The 24,154-nt window shown below is 45.1% G+C and overlaps 1 protein-coding gene across 1 annotated transcript in view; it reads left to right on the top strand.

The window, feature by feature from the left end:
• The window catches only part of MELTF (melanotransferrin), a 207,836-nt gene that overhangs the window by 75,513 nt on the left and 108,169 nt on the right, over positions 1-24,154 (top strand). The window contains exon 3 of the mRNA XM_073578729.1: positions 18,784-18,883. Within this exon, the coding sequence (XP_073434830.1) occupies positions 18,784-18,883 (100 nt within the window). The remainder of the gene's footprint in view (positions 1-18,783; positions 18,884-24,154) is intronic.

Raw genomic sequence — 24,154 nt, forward strand, 5'->3', positions numbered from 1 at the left:
CTGACAGCAAGGCAAAAACAGATGCAAAGGGTTTAGCAAATGACACTTAGCTGAAAAAATGCAGGATCAGGCAGCAGACAGAAATCCTCAGTAAGCAAAGAAAGGAGTATCACCGGCAGTCACTGAGAGAAGTCTGCTCGCTTATGTAGTCCCAGTCACTACCACCACTCCTCCAATTATCTTCTGCAGCTGTTGGGTTAACATCATGTTGACCAGCACCACTACCAGCAGTATCCACCAGAGGAAGGCTTGCCTCAAAAGTCGGATCAAGAGAGCTCACAACAGTACCCCCCCTTGAGGAGGGGTCACCGAACCCTCATCCACACCACCAGGCCGATCAGGATGGGCACGGTGAAAAGCACGAACCAATCTCTTAGCATGAATATCGGAAGCAGAGACCCAAGAATTATCCTCCTGGCCATAACTTTCCACTTGACCAAGTACTGGAGTCTCCGTATAGCCAGACGAGAGTCCAATATTTTCTCTACCTCATACTTCAAATTACCCTCAACCAATACAGGGTCAGGAGGCGCCGCCACAGGAACTACTGGCTCCACAAACCTTTTCAACAATGATTTGTGAAAAACATTATGAATCTTGAACGTACCTGGAAGAGCCAAACGGAAAGAAATGGGGTTAAGGATTTCCAAAATCTTATAAGGTCCAATGAACTTTGGCTTGAATTTTGGAGATGCATCCTTCATCGGAATATTTTTTGAGGACAACCAAACCATATCACCCACTTTGAACCAGGGACCAAAGGTCCTATGCTGGTTGGAAAACCGTTGGGCCTTTTCGAGGATGAAAACCAAAATTACAGAAAAACAGAGACATCAAAGTGGCGGAACTAGCTCTATTGTGTAGAGCGAATTCGGCCAATGGCAGAAATTAGACCCAGCCATTCTGATCAGCAGATATAAAACATCTCAATAGGATTCCAAAGTCTGGTTTGTTTTCTCAGTTTGTCCATTGGTCTGAGGATGAAATGCAGAGGAGAAAGATAACTGAATTCCAGTTTAGAACAAAAGGCCCTCCAAAATCTGGAAACAAACTGGACTTCTCTATCTGACACAATGTTCTCAGGAATCCCGTGCAAACGAACCACCTGTTGTAAAAACAGGGGCACCAACTCAGAAGAAGATGGCAACTTCGGGAGTGGTACAAGGTGGACCATCTTGGAAAATCTATCACAAATCACCCAGTTAACAGTCATTCTCTGAGAGACCAGGAGATCAGAAATAAAATCCATTGAAATATAGGTCGATGGCCTCCTGGGCACCGGCAGGGGAATCAACAAACCACTAGAACGAGAACAGGACTTGGACCTGGAACAAGTCCCACAGGACTGCACAAAATTCCTGACATCACTAGATAAGGCGGGCCACCAAAAAGACCGACTCACCAAATCTCTGGTACCAAAAATACCCGGATGACATGCCAGCGCAGAGCATTGAATTTCAGCCATCACCCTTTTCCTCCACTGGTCAGGGACATACAATTTCCACACAGGGCATCGTTCAGGCTTGTCCTCCTGAAATTCCTCCAGGGCAAGTCTCAAATCGGGTGAAATGGCGGAAAGAACCACACCCTCACCCAGAATGGTAGTAGGCTCGGTCACATCAAGAGAATCCGCAAAGAAACTACTAGAAAGGGTGTCCGCCTTAACATTCTTAGTGCCAGGAAGAAAGGTGACCACAAAATTAAAACGCGTGAAAAACAAGGCCCACCTAGCTTGTCTAGGATTCAAGCGCTTGGCTGATTCAAGATAAATCAAATTCTTGTGGTCGGTAAGGACCACAACTTGATGTCTAGCTCCCTCCAACCAATGTCTCCACTCTTCAACTGCCCACTTCATGGCCAACGACTCTCGATTCCCCACGTCATAGTTACGTTCAGATGGGGAAAATTTTCGAGAAAAGAAGGCACAGAGATTCATCTTAGAGGTTACCGGATCCCTTTGAGACAAAACGGCTCCTGCACCAATCTCAGAAGCATCTGCCTCCACCTGAAATGGGAGTGAAACATCAGGTTGCCGCAGAACCGGAGCAGAAGTGAATCTCCGCTTAAGCTCCTGAAACGCCAAGACTGCCTTTGGAGGCCAATTCACCACATCAGCGCCTTTTTTGGTCAAATCCGTCAGTGGTTTAACAATGCCAGAAAAATTACTTATAAATTTACGATAGAAATTAGAAAAAACCACAAAAACTTCTGAAGAGCCTTCAGAAAAGAGGGCTGAACCCAATCATAGATGACCTGTACCTTGGCCAGGTCCATTTCAATAGCAGATGGGGACAAAATGAATCCCAAAAATGAAATCCTCTGTACACCAAAGAGACATTTCAATCCCTTAACATACAGAGTATTTTCTCTCAAGATCCGGAACACAGTCTGAACATGTTCCACATGAGAATCCCAATCACTGGAGAAAATCAAAATATCATCCAGATAAATGATCAAAAAACTTATCCACAAAGTCCCGGAAAATATCGTTCATAAAAGACTGGACGACGGAAGGGGCATTAGTGAGCCCAAAAGGCATCACTAGGTACTCAAAATGTCCCTCCGGAGTATTAAAAGCCGTCTTCCATTCATCCCCATGCTTGATGCGAATAAGATTATATGCCCCCCTAAGGTCAAGTTTGGTAAACCAACAAGCACTTGTGACCCTGGAAAATAAATCAGAAATCAGGGGCAACAGGTACTGATATTTAACAGTGATCTTATTAAGGGAGCGATAGTCAATACATGGCCTTAATGAGCCATCTTTCTTGGCCACAAAAAACCCCCCAGCACCTAAAGGTGAAGAGGATGGTCTTATATGACCCTTCTCTAATGACTCCTTGATATAAGATTGCATAGCATCATGTTCAAGTACCGATAAGTTGAAAAGCTGACTGTTGTGAGTTCATTTTTCCCTTCACCATTGAGGTCTGATGAACTCCCTCCTCTGGTGAAGGAAGGGAGTGAGACTGATTACCAAACACCTGGGCAGCTAGATGATAACTGGGTGGCTGGAATTGATGACTGGATATAAGGCTGCCGACGCCCTTCTTCCTGGCTGGTGATTTTCCTGCTGGATTCTTGGAGACCAGTCTGATTCCTGCGTCTCAAAGCTAAGTTTTTCTGCTCTGCTTTGTACTCTTCAGTTTTGTTTTTGTTTTGCCTTGTTTTTTGGGAGTTCTGACATCCCCGGCCGGGGGTGAGCTGAATTCCATTTTTGTCTCTGATCTGTTGATCTTTTGCTCTGTCTTCAGAATATACCTGAGTGCTGATATAGTCTTTTGAAGCCTAGCAACTTCAGGGCCTGTTTTTCCTATCAGTCGGTTGGCTCATTTTGATAGGGTTTTTGCGGATGGCAGACAGCATCTTTCCTATCCTGTCCTATGTAGTTAGCTTGGGCCCCATCATTTGCTCAACCTATCTTTCTATCTGTGTTAGTGTTTTCATCTTGCTTCACCGTCATTATATGTTGGGGGCTGCCTATTGCTTTGGGGTCTGCTCTGGGGCAGTTTAGTTTTTCCCCTTTCTGTCTTTAGGCTATGTAGCTCTCCGGCTGTGATTGAGGGGTCTAGGGCACCGTAGGAACCCCCCACGGCTACTACTAGTTGTTGTGGATAGGTTCAGGGGTCTGCAATCCGATAGCTGCCAACCTCTCTGGTTTTTCTGGACTTGGCTGGTATTTTGTTTTTTCCTCCTTCGGTGACTCATCATAACAGCTGACCTTTGGGAAATTTACACCCGGGCATCAACTCAATTGCGCAGTCATAACTCCTATGAGGAGGCAAAGACGTAGACTTACTCTCACTAAATACATCAGAAAAAACAGCCAAATAGTCAGGAACATCTTGAGACTGGGGAGAGGTGGAGAAAATAGGAGTGTCACCAAGAGCACATTGACAACCCCAACTCACCACAGACACAGATTTCCAATCCAACACAGGATTATGAGTTTGCAACAACGGAAAACCTAGTACAATAATATCATGTAAATTGTGCAACACCAAAAATTTACAATTCTCTTGGTGGTCCGGGGCGACCCGCATAATCACCTGGGTCCAAAACTGGGGTTTATTCTCCACCAAAGGGGTAGCATCAATACCCTTCAAAGGAATAGGGGTCCGAAGGGGCACCATAGGAAAACCACAATGCTTAGCGAAGTCAAAATCTATCAGCTTCAAAGCTGCTCCTGAATCCACAAATGCCTTAGCGGAAAATGTAGACAAGGAGCCGATCAAGGTAACAGCCAAAAGGAACTTAAGATGCACACTGCCCATCGCAAATGAGTCAGCAAAATGTTTCTCTCGTTTAGGGCAGGCTGAAATAGCATGAGAAGCATCCCCACAAAAGAAGCATAACTTATTACGCCTTCTAAACTCTTGCCGCTGCACCCTAGACAAAACCCTATCACATTGCATGGGTTCAGAGGTTTGTTCGAAAGATGGCACCGCCTCTCGTGTAGTTTTACGTTCTCGTAAACGTTGATCAACTTGAATGGCCAATGACATAGAGTCGTCAAGACCAGAAGGGACAGGGAATCCCACCATAACATCCTTTATGGATTCTGCCAGACCTTTCCGAAAGAGAGCTGCTAGGGCATCATCATTCCATTTAGTAAGGACCGCCCACTTTTGGAATTTTTGACAATATAACTCAAGATCAGCTGTGGCAAAGAATGCTTAATACCACATGTACAACCCTCAGGGGTTAAATGTCAGTAGCTTGGAGGATTCCCATTCAAAATAAAATATAACCTTTAATAATTCATTAAAACCTGAGACATCACATAAACAACACATAAAGAGACATACTAGTGCTCGTGCGTATCAGTGCTTATTTAAAAAATGGTTCGGTCTCACCATTACTCATGGACATAGACACCCCAGCGTATTTTTCAGAGGTCCCCTGCTGGGTATTCGGGTCCATATAGCAGCACAAGACAGCGTGTGGAAAAGGAGGTTAAAGGGTTACAGGTGTGCAGTTTTCCCTATCCTCCCTGTCGTACCCAGGTATTACTCCTGCCCTTACAAGGACAGGCCCCAAATGGACCCTATAGTGTCACCCCCAGTCATCAGAAGGGGTATTTGCTCCCAATGCGTTTCCTCCCCAATAACGGGGATTCATCAGGGGAGTTATACAACTTACTTTTTCGCAGTGATATGGACAGTCACTCTGCTAGCTGAGGCACCCAGCCATTGCTGGGCCTCTTCTTTTTTTCTCTTTATGGACAAATATATTTAAACCCCCTTATATCTATTTGTATATCTCCCCTGATGAATCCCCGTTTTTGGTGAGGAAATGCGTAGGGAGCAAATACCCATTCTGATGACTGGGGGTGACACTATACGGTCCATTTGGGGGCCTGTCCTTGTAAGGGCAGGAGTAATACTTGGGCATGACAGGGAGGATAGGGAAAACTGCACATCTGTAACCCTTTAACCTCCTTTTCCACACGCTGTCTTGTGCTGCTATATGGACCCGAATACCCGGCAGGGGACCTCTGAAAAATACGCCAGGGCATCTATGTCCATGAGTAATGGTGAGTCCGAACCATTTTTTAAATGAGCACTGATACGCACGAGCACTATTATGTCTGTTTATGTGTTGTTTATGTGATGTCTCAGGTTTTAATGAATTATTAAAGGTTATGTTTTATTTTGAATGGGAATCCTCCAAGCTACTGACAATATAACTCAGCATAATCTTGACCTTGTTTCAATGCCAATAAGGTTTTCTCAGCTTGATCAATAGCATTAGGCTCATCATACAATAACCCCAGGGCTTGAAAAAACGCATCTACATTAGCCAGAATAGGATCTCCAGGTGTCAGAGAAAAGGCCCAGTCCTGGGGATCGCCGCGCAGCAGGGAAATTACAATTTGAACCTGCTGCACCGAGCTCCCCAAGGAGTTAGGCTTCAAATTAAAAAATAGTTTACAATTATTCTTAAAGTTCAGAAATTTAGACCGATCCCCAGAAAACACATCAGGAGTAGGGATCTTTGGTTCTACAACAGATGATTGGGCGAGATAAGCAGAAATTCTCTGCACTTCAGCAGCGAGCTGCTCTACACGATCGGACAATTGCCTAGTCTACATTAAGGAAAAAATCCTCCTACGGCCCCAGAGAAAAAAGAGGAAAAAATATATTAAAAATTCTGACTTTTTTTTTGCAATTCGTTCCTTCTTTTGAGTACCCTAGAATCTACAGTTAGGCCGGTGATTCTGTTATGAATGGGTCACCGAGGAGGAGAGCACAATAGGCTATGCCACCAAAACACCAGAGAGGTTGGTCGCTCAGCGGATTGCAGACCCCTGATCTTAACAATACAACAGCAGTAGCCGTGGAACGTTCCTACGTTGCCCTAGACGCCTCGTCACAGCTGGGGGACTAACTAAGCCTAAAGACAGAAAGGTGAAATCTAAACTGCCCAGGAGAAGATCCCCAAAGGAATAGGCAGCCCCCAAACATATATTGTCGGTGAGACAAGTTAAAGCACAAACACAGACAGAAAATAGACTGAGCAAATGATGGGGCCCACACTGACTAGATAGGACAGGACAGAAAAAGCACTGTCTGCAATCACACAAAAACCCTAATAATTCCAACACGACTGATGTACAAAAATACTGAGGTTTGAACCACCTCGCCCCCACTATATCAGCACTCGGGTGTGAACTGGAGGCTAGCAACAGGCTAATACAGCAGGGGACTGAGCAAACAAACACAAGATACAAAAATACAGGGCAGGAGCCAGCAGCCCAAGGGGGAGCAAGCTGACCCCTGACAGCAAGGCAAAAACAGATGCAAAGGGTTTAGCAAATGACACTTAGCTGAAAAAATGCAGGATCAGGCAGCAGACAGATATCCTCAGTAAGCAAGAAAAGAGTATCACCGGCAGTCACTGAGGAAAGTCTGCTCACTTATGTAGTTTCAGTCGCTACCACCACTCCTCCAATTATCTTCTGCAGCTGTTGGGTTAACATCATGTTGACCAGCACCACTACCAGCAGTATCCACCAGAGGGAGCCTTGCCTCAAAAGTCGGATCAAGAGAGCTCACAACAGTGGACGCTGTTGTGAATTCGCTTTCTGGCCTCCCTCTGGTTACTACTGAAGGTAGTGGAGCTGGTCAAATTGACAGAGGGGTTGCGAGTTCTCTTTCTGGGCTCCCTCTGGTGGTTACTGGAGGTAATGGAGCTGATCTGATTAACAGAGGCTTGCCACCTGATAATGAGGACGACGATTGGAGATCTGGAGTTTCAGACTGGGATTTAAGACAGCCGACTCCCTCTATCCCTGCTGTTGATTTTCTTCCTGCCTCCTGAGGTCTTAGTTTCCAGCTCAGTCCCTGCATTTTCAGCTAAGTGTTCATTTCCTATTCTGTTTACATTTGATCTGGTTTTGTCTATCTCAGTTTTGTGTGGTCAGCCAGATCCAGCTGGGGCTGTGCTGAATCACCATCCATATGTTACTGCTTGTGCCAGTTTGTTTTTGTCCCTTATTAGATTGGCATCTTTTTGCTCTGCTTTCAGAATATACCAAAGTGCTGATATAATGGGCGAAGTCGTGCGACTTCAGTATTTTTGAATCAGATGTGTTGGACTTTTTTGCAGGGTTTTTTGAGTGATTGCAGACAGTGTCTTTCTTTTCCTTTCCTGTCTAGCCAGTGTGGGCCCCATCATTTGCTCAGTCTATTTTCCTGCCTGCGTTTGTGTTTTCAACTTGTCTCACCGACAATATATGTTTGGGGGCTATCTATTTCTTTGAGGTCTGCTCTGGGGCAGTTTAGATTTCCCCTTTCTTGCTGTAGGCTTAGTTAGCTCTCTGGCTGTGCCGAGGCATCTAGGATCATTGAAGGCACGCTCCACGGCTACTGCTAGTTGTGTGGATAGGATCAGGGATCTGCAATCTGCTTAGTTACTAACCTCTCTGGTTTTCTGTGGCTTAGCTTGGGCTTGCTCTCCTCCTCGGTGACCCAATAATAACAGAATCACCAGCCTAACCGCAGACTAGGGTACTCAAAAGAAGGAAAGAATTGTAAAAAAAAAAAGTGTCAGAATTTTTTAATATATTTTTTCCTCTTTTTCTCTGGGGCCATAGGAGGATTTTTTCTTTAATGGAGATTAAGCAATTGTCCGATCGTGTTGAGCAGCTCGCTGATGAAGTGAGGGAATTTCTGCTTATCTCGCTCAATCATCTGCTGTTGAACCAAAAATTCCTACTCCTGATGTGTTTTCTGGGGATCGGTCTAAATTTTTGAATTGTAAGAATAATTGTAAACTATTTCTTGCCTTGAAACCTAACTCCTCGGGGAGCTCTGTGCAGCAGGTTAAGATTGTTATTTCCCTGCTGCGCCGCGATCCCCAGGATTGGGCCTTTTCTTTGACATCCGGAGATCCTATTCTGGCCAATGTGGGCGCATTTTTTCAAGCCTTGGGGTTGTTGTATGATGAACCTAATGCTATTGATCAAGCTGAGAAAACCTTATTGGCATTGAACCAGAGTCAGGATTCTGCAGAGTTATATTGTCAAAAATTCCAAAAGTGGGCGGTCCTTACTAAATGGAATGACGATGCCCTAGCAGCTCTCTTTCGGAAGGGTTTGGCAGAAATTGTAAAAAATGTTATGGTGGGATTTCCTGTTCCCTCTGGTCTTGACGATTCTATGTCATTGGCCATTCAAGTTGATCGGCGTTTACGTGAACGTAAAGCTACATGAGAGGCATTACCGCCTATTGAACGAATGTCTGAACCCATGCAATGTGATAGGGTTTTGTCTAGGACACAACGTCAGGAGTTTAGAAGGTGTAATAAGCTGTGTTTTTTCTGTGGGGACGCCTCTCATACTATTTCTGTCTGCCCTAAACGAGAAAAACATTTTGCTCACACATTTGATGTGGGCTGTGTACAGCCTAAGTTCCTTTTGGTAATTACCCTGATCTGCTCCTTGTCTACATTTTCCGCTAAGGCTTTTGTAGATTCAGGAGCAGCTTTGAATCTGATGGATTTAGACTTTGCTAAACGTTGTGGTTTTCCCATGATACCCCTGCGCACTCCTATCCCTTTGAGGGGTATTGATGCTACTCCTTTGGTGGAGAATAAACCCCAGTATTGGACCCAGATGATAATGCGGGTCGCCCCGGACCACCAAGAAAATTGTAAATTTTTGGTGTTGCACAATTTGCATGATACTATTGTTCTGGGTTTTCCCTGGTTGCAAACTCATAATCCTGTTTTGGATTGGAAATCTGTGTCTGTGGTGAGTTGGGGTTGACAGTGTGTTCTTAGTGACACTCCTATTTTCTCCACCTCTTCCCAGTCTCATGATATTCCTGACTATTTGGCTGATTTTTCTGATGTATTTAGTGAGAGTAAGTCTGCGTCTTTGCCTCCTCATAGGAGTTATGTGCAATTGAGTTAATGCCCGGGTGTAAATTACCCAAGGGTCGGCTTTTCAACTTATCGGTAGCCGAACATGATGCTATGCGATCTTATATCAAGGAGTCATTGGAGAAGGGTCATATTAGACCATCCTCTTCACCTTTAGGTGCTGTTTTTTTTTTTGTGGCCAAGAAAGATGGTTCATTAAGGCCATGTATTGACTATCGTTCCCTTAACAAAATCACTGTTAAATATCAGTACCCGTTACCCCTGATTTCTGATTTATTTTCCAGAGTTAAAAGTGCCTGTTGGTTTACCAAGCTTGACCTCAGGGGGCATATAATCTTATTAGCATCAAGCACGGGGATGAATGGAAGACGGCGTTTAATACTCCGGAGGGACATTTTGAGTACCTGGTGATGCCTTTTGGGCTCACTAATGCCCCTTCTGTCTTCCAATCTTTTATAAACGATATTTTCCAGGACTTTGTGGATAAGTTTTTGATCATTTATCTGGATGATATTTTGATCTTTTCCAGTGATTGGGATTCTCATGTGGAACATGTCCGGACTGTGTTCCCGATTTTGGGGAAAATTCTCTGTATGTTAAGGGATCGAAGTGCCTCTTTGGTGTACAGAGGATTTCATTTTTGGGATTCATTTTGTCTCCGTCTGACATTGAAATGGACCCGGCCAAGATACAGGCCATATATGATTGGGTTCAGCCCACTTCTTTGAAGGCTCTCCAGAAGTTTTTGGGTTTTGCTAATTTCTACCGTAAATTTATGAGTAATTTTTCTGGCATTGTCAAACCACTGACTGATCTGACCAAAAAGGGCGCTGATGTGGTGAATTGGTCTCCAGAGGCAGTCTTGGCATTTCTGGAGCTTAAGCGAAGATTCACTTCTGCTCCGGTTCTACGGCAACCTGATGTCTCACTCCCATTTCAGGTGGAGGCAGATGCTTCTGAGATTGGTGCAGGAGCCATTTTGTCCCAAAAAGATCCGGTGACTTCTAAAATGAATCCCTGTGCCTTCTTTACTTGAAAATTCTCCCCATCTGAACGTAACTATGATGTGGGAATTTGGGAATTGTTGGCCATGAAATGGGCATTTGAAGAGTGGAGAGTGAAATTGATTGGAGGGAGCTAGACATCAAGTTGTGGTCCGCAGCGACCACAAGAATTTGATTTATCTTGAATCAGTCAAACGCTTGAATCCTAGACAGGCTAGGTGGGCCTTGTTTTTCATGCATTTTAATTTTGTGGTCTCTTTTCTTCCAGGCACTAAGAATGTTAAGGCGGACGCCCTTTCTAGGAGTCTCTTTGCAGATTCTCTTATTGTGACCGAGCCTACTACCATTCTAAATGAGGGTGTAGTTCTTTCTGTCATCTCACCCGATTTGAGACGTGCCCTGGAGCAGTTTCAGGAGGACCAACCTGAACGTTGCCCTATGGGAAAATTATACATCCCCGACCAGTGGAGAAAGAGAGTAATGTCTGAAATTCATTGCTCCGCGTTGGCTGGTCATCCAGGTATTTTTGGTACCAGAGATTTGGTGAGTCGGTCTTTTTGGTGGCCTGCCTTATCTCGTGATGTCAGGAATTTTGTGCAGTCCTGTGGGACTTGTTCTCGGTCCAAGCCCTGTTCTCGTTCTAGTGGGTTGTTGATGCCCCTGCCGGTGCCCAGGAGGCCATGGACCCATATCAATGGATTTAATTCCGATCTTCCTGTCTCTCAGAGAATGATTGTTATCTGGGTGATTTGTGATAGCTTTTCTAAGATGATCCATCTTGTACCCCTCCAAAAGTTGCCATCTTCTTCTGAGTTGGTGCCCTTGTTTTTACAACAGGTGGTTCGGTTGCACGGGATTCCTGAGAACATTGTGTCGGACAGAGGAATCCAGTTTATTTCCAGATTTTGGAGAGCTTTTTGCTCCAAACTGGGAATTCAGTTATCTTTCTCCTCTGCATTTCATCCTCAGACCAATGGGCAGACTGAGAGAACAAACCAGACTTTGGAGTCCTATTTGAGATGTTTCATATCTGCTGATCAGGATGACTGTGTCTCATTTTTGCCCTTGGCCGAATTCGCGCTAAGCAATAGAGCTAGTTCTGCCACTTTGATGTCGCCCGTTTTCTGTAGCTTTGGGTTTCATCCTTGATTTTCTTTAGGGCAGGTGGAATCTTCGACCTGCCCAAGTGTAGACACTGTGGTAGAGAGAATGCAGCAGATTTGGGACCAAGTGGTGGATAAGTTGTCCCTCTCTCAGGAAAAAGCCCAACGGTTTTCCAACCGGCATAGGACCATTGGTCCCCGGTTTAAAGTGGGTGATATGGTTTGGTTGTCGTATTCCTATGAAGGTTGCGTCTCCAACATTCAAGCCAAGATTCATTGGACCTTATAAGATTTTGGAGATCCTTAATCCTGTTTATTTTCGATTGGCTCTTCCAGTTACGTTTAAGATCCATAACGTGTTTCATAAATCTTTGTTGAAGAGGTTTGTGGAGCCAGTAGTTCCTATGGCGGTGCCTCCTAACCCTGTATTGGTTAAAGTCAATGTGGAATATGAGGTAGAGAAAATATTGGATTCTCTTTTGGCTAGACGGAGACTCCAGTACTTGGTCAAATGGAAGGGTTATGGCCAGGGGGATAATTCTTTGGTCTCTGCTTCTGACATTCATGCCGAAAGATTGGTTCGTGCTTTTCACCGGGCTCATCCTGATCGGCCTGGTGGTGTGGATGAGGGTCCGGTGACCCCTCCTCAAGGGGGGGTACTGTTGTGAATTTGCTTTCTGGCCTCCCTCTGGTTACTACTGAAGGTAGTGGAGCTGGTCAAATTGACAGAGGGGTTGCGAGTTCTCTTTCTGGGCTCCCTCAGGTGGTTACTGGAGCTAATGGAGCTGATCTGATTAACAGAGGCTTGTCACCTGATAATGAGGAAGACGATTGGAGATCTGGAGTTTCAGACTGGGATTTAAGACAGTCGACTCCCTCTATCCCTGCTGGTGATTTTCTTCCTGCCTCCTGAGGTCTTAGTTTCCAGCTCAGTCCCTGCATTTTCAGCTAAGTGTTCATTTGCTATTCTGTTTACATTTGATCTGGTTTTGTCTATCTCAGTTTTGTGTGGTCAGCCAGATCCAGCTGGGGTTGTGCTGAATCACCATCCATATGTTACTGCTTTTGTCAGTTTGTTTTTGTCCCTTATTAGACTGGCCTCTTTTTGCTCTGCTTTCAGAATATACCAGAGTGCTGATATAGTGGGCAAAGTCGTGCGACTTCATTATTTTTTGCATCAGACTTGTTGGACTTTTTTGCAGGGTTTTTTGCATGATTGCAGACAGTGTCATTCTTTTCCTGTCCTGTCTAGCCAGTGTGGGCCCCATCATTTGCTCAGTCTATTTTCCTGCCTGCGTTTGTGTTTTCATCTTGTCTCACCGCCAATATATATTTGGAGGCTATCTATTCCTTTGAGGTCTGCTCTGGGGCAGTTTAGATTTCCCCTTTCTTGCTTTAGGCTTAGTTAGCTCTCTGGCTCTCTGGATCCGAGGCGTCTAGGATCATCGTAGGCACGCTCCACGGCTACTGCTAGTTATGTGGCTAGGATCAGGGGTCTGCAATCCGCTTAGTTACCAACCTCTCTGGTTTTCTGTGGCTTAGCTTGGGCTTGCTCTCCTCCTCGGTGACCCAATCATAACAGGACGCTGCGGTTGCAGTGGTAAAGGAGGCCTGTACTGGCCGATGCCCAAGGAGCTAAAGGAAAACGATGAGGAACACTGCGGCACTATGTAGTGTCAGAGCTGCTGTGCTGATTCTAATTCCTAACCCTAACTCATGTGTAATATCCAAGGAAGGGGAATTATAATGCGTCAGTCACCAGGCTCATTCATCCATCATCACACATACACTAAGTACTATAGCCTCAGAGTCTATCATAGCCCATGGCGAGGGCGGTCATGCGAACCTTTTATGGTCGTGCCCTTCCGGGACCTTCCTGATCCTCCTGATGGGCCAATCAGAACTGGGGAAGGACCTGAGCATGTGACTCCCGATCCCCAATGGGAGATTGTCTCATGAGCATGCTCAGTGGACCGAAGGAAGAACTTAGACTCTGGAGTCTTTTGCTGCTGGCCAGGCTGCATTGCCATAACTGGACCAGAGGTGGCAGCAGCAACCGAACCCACAATGCTGGTATGGGCAAGATGCCGGGATCGTGGAGTCTGCTGAGCAGGATCCACTGCGGCCGGAGAGGAATGGGAGACCGACGATGGCAAGGCTCGGGATTCCCGCTGTGCAGCGCCCGGAACCCGACTCCTAACACAAATAATACCAAATACAAGGAACAAATACCACCACACCATGACTAGATCACATATTACCACCACATAGAGACTGAACAATACCACATACAGGGAACAAATACTGCCACACAAAGACTAAACCACATATTGCTACCCCATAGTGACTGAATAATACAATACTGATCATTAATAGAAACCACAATACTAATATTACCATAAGTGCCAGTATTCACAGGAGCTCTGTGCATAGTATACAGTGTATATTGTCAGTGTACAGGTAATACAGTGGCTCACCAGTGACATTACACACAAGAGCTCTGTATGTAGTATACAGCGTATAATGTCAGTTGTGCAAGTAACACATCGCCTCAGCAATGACAATACAGACAGGCGCTCTAAATATACTGTACTGTAGTGACAATGCACAGGTAATACAGTAATCAATGGTGACATACACAGGAGCGCTGTTCATATAGTCAATGTACAGGTAATACAGTGATCACCAGTAACATTATACACATGAGCTCTGTATCAATTCACAATCATTTCCTGTGCCCCACCTCGGTCTCAATTCATAATCATTTGCTGTCCCCCACCAATTCATAATCATTTGTTGTACCCCACCCCCGTATCAATTCACAATCATTTGTTGTGCCCCACCTCAGTCTAAATTCATAATCATTTGCTGTCCCCCACCCACCAATTTCAAATCATAATTTGCTGTATCCACCCCCAAGTCTCAATTCATAATCATTTGCTGTACCCTATCCCTCATTCTCAATTCATAATCATTTGCTTTATTATTTATTTATTGTGCTTTGCTTATATAGCGCTATCTTATTCTGCAGCGCTGTCCATACATTATCATCACTGTCCCCAATGGGGCTCACAATCTAAATTCCCTATCAGTATGTCTTTGGAGGGTGGGAAGAAACCAGAGTAAACCCATGCAAACATGGGGAGAACATACAAACTCCTTGCAGATGTTGTCCATGGTGGAATTTGAACCCAGGACCCCAGAGCTGTAAGGCTGCAGTGCTACCCACTGAGCCACCATGCTGTACCTCACCCCCCAGTCTCAATTCTTAATCATTTGCTGTACTCAATCCCAGTCTTAATAATTGTGCTGTACCACATCCCCCAGTCTCAATTTATCATTATTTCCTCTCACATCATCTCCCAGTCTCAATTCACAATCATTTGCTGTACACTCTCAATTCATCATCATTTTCTGTACCCCATCCTCCAGGCTCAAGTCATCATTATTTACTGTCCCCATCCCCTAGTTTCAATTCATCAGTATTTGCTGTTCCCCACCCCCAGTATCAATTCATCATTATTTGATGTTCCTCACCTTCAGTCTCAATTCATCATTATTTGCTTTACCCCCTCTCCAGTCTCAGTTCATCATTGTTTGCTGTTCCCCACCCCTGTCTCAAGTCATAATTGTTTGCTGTTCCCCACCCTCAGTCTCAATTCATAATCATTTGCTGTACTGCACCCCCCAGTCTCAAATTATAATCATTTGCTGTGCCACAACCCCAGTCTCAATTGACAATCATTTGCTGTACCGCACCCCCAGTCTCAATTGATAATCATTTGCTGTACCCAATCCCCAGTCTCAATTCATAATAAATTGCTGTTTACCACCCCAGTCTCAATTCATAAAAATTTGCTTTACCCCACCCCCAGTCTCAATTGATAATCATTTGCTGTACCCCATCTCCTGTCTCAAATCATAATCATTTGTCGTACACCACCCCCAATCTCAATTCATAATCATTTGCTGTACCCAACCCCCAGTCTCAATTCATCATTATTTGCTGTACCCCATTCCCCAGTCTCAGTTAATAATCATTTTTTGCCCCATCCCCTAGTGTGAATGTATAATCATTTGCTGTTCCATGTCCCCCAGTCTCAATTTATCATTTACTCTCCCCCAACCTCATGCTAAATGAATAATCATTTGATGATGCCCATCCCCAGTCTTTATCACTTGCTGTCCCGCCAGTCTCATTGTACCTCACCCCCAGTCTCAATTCATCATTTGCTCTCCACCATCCCCAGTCTCATTTCATAATCATTTGCTGTTCCCCATCCCCCAGTCTCAATTCATCATCACTTGCTGTCCTGCCAGTCTCAATTCATCATTATTTGCTGTTCCCCACCCCCAGTCTCAATTCATCATTATTTGCTATTCCCCACCCCCAGTCTCAATTCATAATAATTTGCTGTATCCCTTCCCCAGTCTCAGTTCATCATTATTTGCTGTCCCCTCACCCCCAGTCTCAATTCTTTATCATTTGCTGTACCGCACCACCCAGTCTTAATTCATCATTTGCTCTCCCCCATCCCCAGTCTCAATTCATAATCATTTGCTGTTCCCCATCCTTCAGTCTCAATTTATAATCATTTGCTGTACCCACCCACCAGTTCCAATTCATCGTTATTTGCTGTACCCCATCCCCGAGTCTCAATTCATAATCACTTACTGTTCCTCATCCCCAGTCTCAATTGATAATCATTTACTGTTCCCCATCACTCAGTCACAATTCATCATTATTTGCTGTACCCTATTCCCAGTCTCAATTCATCATCATTTTCTCTTCCTCCCCACATCCATTTAAGTATTATTTATTATTATTTATCATTATTATTATTATTAATTTTATCATAATATTATTTATTATTATTCATTTTATTAAAAAAAAAAGTTTTCATATTTACCTCTCAGACGATCCTCTGCAGGCTCAGCTCCATTTCTGCTATCCTGGCGAGTTGTGTGTGTAGATGCAAGCGTAAATGCCGTCACTAGAGAGTCATGGAAGAGGCGGAGGGAGCCCTGGAGCTGCGCAGCCATTCTGTTTTGACAGTTGTTCAAAACCAGGAAAGCTCCATGCGTAGAAATGTGCACCGCCAATGGCGGTGAGTTGACGCACGACACATTATTACACCCTGGGGCCCGGAGAGCAGAAGCAAAAGGTGATGGAGGGCCCAGACCCAGTCCCCACACTTTGCTTCTGCTCAATGGACCTCATACATCAGTAAGGGCAGTACAGCCCTGATGGCGGCCCTGACCCCATAATGTGTCAAATTACCTCATAATGTCCCCCATTGCCACAGTATGTGCCCTAGTATTAACACAACCCTCCAATCCCCCTGGCCCCCTTATCTAAAATAACAGGACATTTAATCTTCAACTTCACCATGGAGCGCTTACCAATGCCTGACGCTGTTATGAATGGGCACCGAGGATGATAGCAGGCCAAAACTAAGCCACAGAAAACCAGAGAGGTTGGTAACTAAGCGGATGCAAACCCCTGATCCTATCCACACAACTAGCAGTAGCCGTGGAACGTGCCTACGATGATCCTAGACGCCTCAGCACAGCCAGAGAGCTAACTAAGCCTAAAGCAAGAATGGGGAAATTTAAACAGCCCCAGAGCAGACCCCAAAGGAATAGATAGCCCCCAAACATATATTGTCGGTGAGACAAGATGAAAACACAAACGCAGGTAGAAAAATAGACTGAGCAAATGATGTGGCCCACACTGACTAGACAGGACAGGAAAGGAAAGACACTGTCTGCAATCACGCAAAAAACCCTGCAAAAAGTCCAACACGTCTGATGCACAAAAAACACTGAAGTCGCACGACTTTGCCCCCACTATATCAGCACTCAGCAAAAAGCGACCAATATAACAGGGCACAAAACAAACTGGCACAAGCAGTAACATATGGGCGGTGATTCAGCACAGCCCCAGCCGGAGCTGGCTGACCTGCACAAAGCTGAGATAGACAAAACAAGACCAAATGCAAACAGAATAGCAAATGAATCAAATTGCTGAACCATGCAGGGAAAGAGCAGGAGACATCAGACCTCAGAAGGCACAGGAAGAAAATCACCAGCAGGGATAGAGGGAGTCAGCTGTCTTAAATCCCAATCAGAAACCTTTATCACCATTATCAGGTGGCAAGCCTCTGTTAATCAGATCAGCTCCACTACCTCCAGTAACCACCAGAGGGAGTCCAGAAAGAGAGCTCGCAACCCCCTGTCAATCTGACCAGCTCCACTTCCTTCAGTAAAGCCAGAGAGAGAATTCACAACATGATGCCCTAACTGCCAATGCAGCGCTGATGTGATCGCACTGCTGCACGTCGTGGCCTGGGGCTGATGAGTATTCCTCTGCTCCTGTCCTGGCTCTAAAGTGTTGAAATGTATTCAGGTGTGAAAGACGCAAATATATTTGAATATGGGAAGAAGGAAAGAAGGGTGCTGGTATCTCCTGGACAGATCTGGTGGCTGCAACAAACCCTTTGTGGGCCGCATGTTGCTCAGGCATGATTCAGGGGCTTAGACTGATTCCAGCAATGTGTCACTCACTGGGCTGTGTGCTACTATTTCAATAAAGTCAGTGTTATACCAACAAGAGATTATTACTACAGGACTACGTGTCTTGTGCCTCCTAATGAACTGCTTTTTGTAACCCTGCCCGTATCACTGATTAGCAGCTTTCTGTCAATATACACTGTACACAAAAAGCCGCCAATCAGTGATGTGGGCGGGGTTACACATGGCTCAGGATTTGAGCACTGCTAGATCTGCAGCAAAGAAAACAGTAATTGTATCAAAATGACAGCATGCTGGCCAGCAAGTGACACATCACTGGAATCAGGATCTCTACTCCTCATTATTACGCTTCAGATTACATAGCAAAACCCAGGTGACAGATTCCCTTTAAGCACTTTTTGCACATTAGATAGCTGCTGACTGAATAATACTATTTTGGTTGTCTCTCCCATAGACAGGATCACTTGTTTAGTCAAGCGCTCCTTTGAGAGTCACTGCCAGACATATCACCACCAAAAGAACCTAAGGCGCGACAGTCCAAAATTGGACATGCAGGATACCTAAATTCCCAATACACATTAAACTCTCATCCAATCTTGTCTATATTGTCAGTGTGGGCAGACAATAGTCAAATGTGTATGGGGTCCTTTAGTGTCACATTGCCCAAAACAAATTGAAAAAGCAAAAGTTGAAAACTGAATATTCCTGCACCGAACATAAGCTGTGCCTCACCCTTATTTTATATCTTCATACAGGATAATAAGGCAGATGCTGTAACTCTCAGTGGTATTCTCACATATAAAGCAGGAAGGTGGTACAACCTAAAACCAGTGGTTGGAGAAGTATATGACCAAGGTTAGTGTCACAACATACTAATATATATATATATATATATACATACACACAAACACACACAAAAAGGTACACGGTGTGAGACTGAATGTGTGTGTGTGCATATATGTATATGTATATATACTGTATATACTAGCTGAAGAGCCCGGCACTGCCCGGGCATAGTAACTAACTACAGTTAGTTATAACAAATTATAATGATTATATCTATATATATAAAGCTGAGTGTAAAGCCCCGCCCATTCCGCATAGCCACATTCACTATAATATCCCACATTATCCCGTCAGCCAGAGCTACTGGACTATTACCCATAATATCCCACATCATCCCGTCAGCCAGAGCCACCGGACTACTACCCCTAATATCTCACATCATCCCATCAGCCAGAGCCACCGGACAACTACCACTAATATCCCACATTATCCCGTCAGCCAGAGCTACTGGATTACTACCCATAATATCCCACATCATCCTGTCAGCCAGAGCCACTGGAATACTACCCCTAATATCTCACATCATCCCATCAGCCAGAGCCACCGGACAAATACCCCTAATATCCCACATCATCCCGTCAGCCAGAGCTACCGGACTACTACCCATAATATCCCACATCGTCCCATCAGCCAGAGCCACCGGACTACTACCACTAATATCCCACATCATCCCGTCAGCCAGAGCTACCGGACTACTACCCATAATATCCCACATCGTCCCATCAGCCAGAGCCACCGGACTACTACCCATAATATCCCACATCATCCCGTCAGCCAGAGCCACTGGACTACTACTCCTAATATCCCACATCATCCCATCAGCCAGAGCCATCGGACAACTACCACTAATATCCCACATCAACCCATCAGCCTGGAGTCAGAACCAGAGCGCTGAGTGGATTTTCCTTCACTTCCGTACCGAGGATCCCTTTAAGAGGGGACTTGGGTCAGAACCAAAGAGCTGAGTGGATTCGCCTTACTTCCATACCAGGAATCCCTCTAAGAGAGCCTGGGATCAGAACCAGAGCGCTGAGTGGATTTGCCCTGACTTGCATAACAATGATCCCTTTAATAGAACCCTGGGGTCAGAATCAGAGTGCCGAGGGATTTACCCTAACTTCCATACAGGAGATCCCTTTAAGAGAGCCTGGGGTCAGTACCAGAGCATTTGAAGGCAATTGCCCTGACTTCCATACCGGGGATCTCTTTAAGAGAGGCCTGGGGTCAGAATTAAAGCGCTGGGTGGATTTGCCCTGACTTCCATACCGGAGATCCCTTTAAGAAGGGCCTGGGATCAGTACCAAAGCGTAGAGTGGATTTGCCCTAAATTCCATACCAATAATCCCTTTAAGAGACCCTGGGGTCAGAACCACAGAGCTGAGTGGAACTGTCCTAACTTCCATACCGGGGATCCCTTTAAGAGAGGCCTGGTGTCAGTACCAAGGCCCTGGATGGATTTGCTCTGACTTCCATACCAATGATCCCTTTAAGAGGGAAGATGTGCCTACGGGATGGAGATGTGTGATGGGTATATGGGCACGGGAGGGGGGATTCATTTCTGTCATGTGCTCTCTGCTCCTTTCAGGGGGGCAGACAGTGGCTGGGAGCTTATTTTCCCAGGGATGCTATATTTCTCCCACCATGTCAGTGTCTGCTGAGGTGTTGTAAAGTGGGAAAACTGTTGGTCATAGCAACCAATCACAGCTCAGCTTCTTTTAACCAGCTCTGGTGAAATGAGAGATTCTTTGTGATTGTTTGCAAGGAAAACTGTTGCTCATAGCAACCAATCACAGCTCAGCTTCTTTTGAACAGCTCTGGTGAAATGAAAGATGCTTCGTGATTGGTTGGTGATACACACACACACACACACATTCATTTTTATATGTATATATATATATATATATATATATATAAATGAATGTGTGTGTGTGTATCACCAACCAATCACTAAGCATCTCTCATTTCACCAGAGCTGGTTAAAAGAAGCTGAGCTGTGATTGGTTGTTATGACCAACAGTTTTCCCACTTGACAAATATAGCATCCCTGGGAACATAAGCTCCCATCCATTGTCTGCCCCCCTAAAAGGAGCAGAGAGCAAATGACAGAAATTAATCCCCCCCTCCCGTGCCCATATACCCATCACACATCCTCCTTCCCATAGGCACATCTTCCCTCTTAAAGGGATCATTGGTAAGGAAGTCAGAGCAAATCCATCCAGCGCTTTGATTTTGACCCCAGGCCTCTCTTAAAGGGATGCCCAGTATGGAAGTTAGGACAGTTCCACTCAGCTCTGTGGTTCTGACACCAGGGTCTCTTAAAGGGATCTTTGGTATGGAGTTTAGGGCAAATCCACTCTGCACTTTGGTACTGACCCCAGGCCCTTCTTGAAGGGATCTCTGGTATGGAAGTCAGGGCAAATCCATCCAGCGCTTTAATTCTGACCCCAGGCCTCTCTTAAAGGGATCCCCGGTATGGAAGTCAGGGCAATTGCCTTCAAATGCTCTGGTACTGACCGCAGGCTCTCTTAAAGGGATCTCCTGTATGGAAGTTAGGGCAAATCCCTCGGCGCTCTGATTCTGACCCCAGGGGTTCTATTAAAGGGATCATTGGTATGCAAGTAAGGGCAAATCCACTCAGCGCTCTGGTTCTGACCCAAGTCCCCTCTTAAAGGGATCCTAGGCATGAAAGTGAGGGAAAATCCACTCTGCGCTTTGGTACTGACCCTAGGCCTCTCTTAAAGGGATCTCCAGTATGGAAGTTAGGGTAAATCCCTCAGTGCTCTGATTCTCACCCCAGGCTTCTATTAAAGGGATCATTGGTATGGAAGTCAGGGCAAATCCACTCAGCGCTCTGGTTCTGATGCCAGGCCTCTCTTAAAGGGTTCCCCAGTATGGAAGTTAGGACCGTTCCACTCAGCGCTCAGGTTCTGACTCCAGGCTGACGGGATGATGTGGGATATTAGTGGTAGTTGTCCGGTGGCTCTGGCTGACGGGATGATGTGGGATATTAGTGGTAGTAGTCCAGTGGCTCTGGCTGATGGGATGATGTGGGATATTATGGGTAGTAGTCCGGTAGCTTTAGCTGATAGGATGATGTGGGATATTATAGTGAATGTGGCTATGCGGAGCGGGCGGGACTTTACACTCAGCTTTATACAGTATCAAATATATAAAGCTCAATGTGGGTGTGAATGTATGTCGGGATTGGCATCCGCACCGTTGCAGCTACAGCCACAAAATTTGGCACTGTCACACGTCTGGACCCCAAGAGCGTCATAGGCTATGTTGTGAGGCAAAAGTTTAACCCCGCACGTTCCAATTCACCAAGCAATTTTGCCCCTATCTACATAATGGAGAAAAAGTGAAAGGAAAAGTGTTGGAGGCAAATTGACAGCTGCCAGATGTGAACAAGGGGGACTTAAAGAATGAAAGCGATGGCGCCAAAGAGTATATACCGTACAGTTGCTAAGGTGGGGCCCTGACATGGGATACACACCATACACGGGAATATGAACAAACACACAAAATGCGCCACACACTACCATGTGCTTCAACACATATACCACCCTCAGCACACATTTCACCACACATACACCAACCTCGCCACATAAAAGTCGAAACACAAAAGTCGCCACTCAAAACTCGCCACGCTGTCCCAAAGCTGTTTAAAAGATGAAAAATGAGCTGTGAATGGTTGCTATCAGCAACAGTTTTCTTTGTTGACAGTTGTGGTAACTGAGGCCTATTATTCGTATCATTTCTATGGTGTTATCGTCCTTCTGTAAAGCTGGAAATAACACAATTTATTACCGTGCCAACACAGACCACCCTCTGACACAGACTGCAGGGGGAGCCCAGTATCACACAGGATAGGATTAGATACACGGCTCAGCAGTCAGTATCACACAGGATAGGAATAAAAAAAAACACGGCTCAGCAGTCAGTATCTCACAGGATAGGATTAGATGCAAGGTTTTTATGTGCAATATAATCATTATAATTTGTTATAACTAAACACAGTTGGTTACTATGCCCAGGCAACACCGGGCTCTTCAGCTAGTATATAGATATAATCATTATAATTTGTCATAACTAACCATAGTTAGTTACTATGCCGGGGCAGTGCCGGGCTCTTCAGCTATATATATACAGTACAGACCAAAAGTTTGGACACACCTTCTCATTCAAAGAGTTTTCTTTATTTTCATGACTATGAAAATTGTAGATTCACTCTGAAGGCATCAAAACTATGAATTTACACATGTGGAATTATATAATTAACAAAAAAGTGTGAAACAACTGAAAATATGTCTTATATTCTAGGTTCTTCAAAGTAGCCATCTTTTGCTTTGATTACTGCTTTGCACACTCTGGGCATTTTCTTGATGAGCTTCAAGAAGTAGTCACCGGAAATGGTCTTCCAACAGTCTTGAAGGAGTTCCCAGAGATGCTTAGCACTTGTTGGCCCTTTTGCCTTCACTCTGTGGTCCAGCTCACCCCAAACCATCTTGATTGGGTTCAGGTCTGGTGACTGTGGAGGCCAGGTCATCTGGTGTAGCACCCCATCACTCCCGTTCTTGGTCAAATAGCCCTTACACAGCCTGGAGGTGTGTTTGTGTTCATTGTCCTGTTGAAAAATAAATGATGGTCCAACTAAACGCAAACCGGATGGAATAGCATGCCGCTGCAAGATGCTGTGGTAGCCATGCTGGTTCAGTATGCCTTCAATTTTAAATAAATCCCCAACAGTGTCACCAGCAAAGCTCCCCCACACCATCACACCTCCTCCTCCATGCTTCACGGTGGGAACCAGGCATGTAGAATCCATCCGTTCACCTTTTCTGCATCGCACAAAGACACGGTGGTTGGAACCAAAGATCACAGATTTGGACTCAGCAAACCAAAGCACAGATTTCCACTGGTCTAATGTCCATTCCTTGTGTTCTTTAGCCCAAACAAGTCTCTTCTGCTTGTTGCCTGTCCTTAGCAGCTATTTTACCATGAAGGCCTGCTGCACAAAGTCTCCTCTTAACAGTTGTTGTAGAGATGTGTCTGCTGCTAGAACTCTGTGTAGCATTGACCTGGTCTCTAATCTGAGCTGCTGTTAACCTGCAATTTCTGAGGCTGGTGACTCGGATGAACTTATCCTCCGCAGCAGAGGTGACTCTTGGTCTTCTTTTCCAGGGGCGGACCTCATGTGAGCCAGTAGCGCTTGATGGTTTTTGCCACTGCACTTGGAGACACTTTCAAAGTTTTCCCAATTTTTTGGACTGTCTGACC

The sequence above is a fragment of the Dendrobates tinctorius genome, unplaced genomic scaffold, assembly GCF_039654945.1.
Source record: "Dendrobates tinctorius isolate UK_male_01 unplaced genomic scaffold, ASM3965494v1 ptg000060l, whole genome shotgun sequence".
NCBI lineage: Eukaryota > Metazoa > Chordata > Amphibia > Anura > Dendrobatidae > Dendrobates > Dendrobates tinctorius.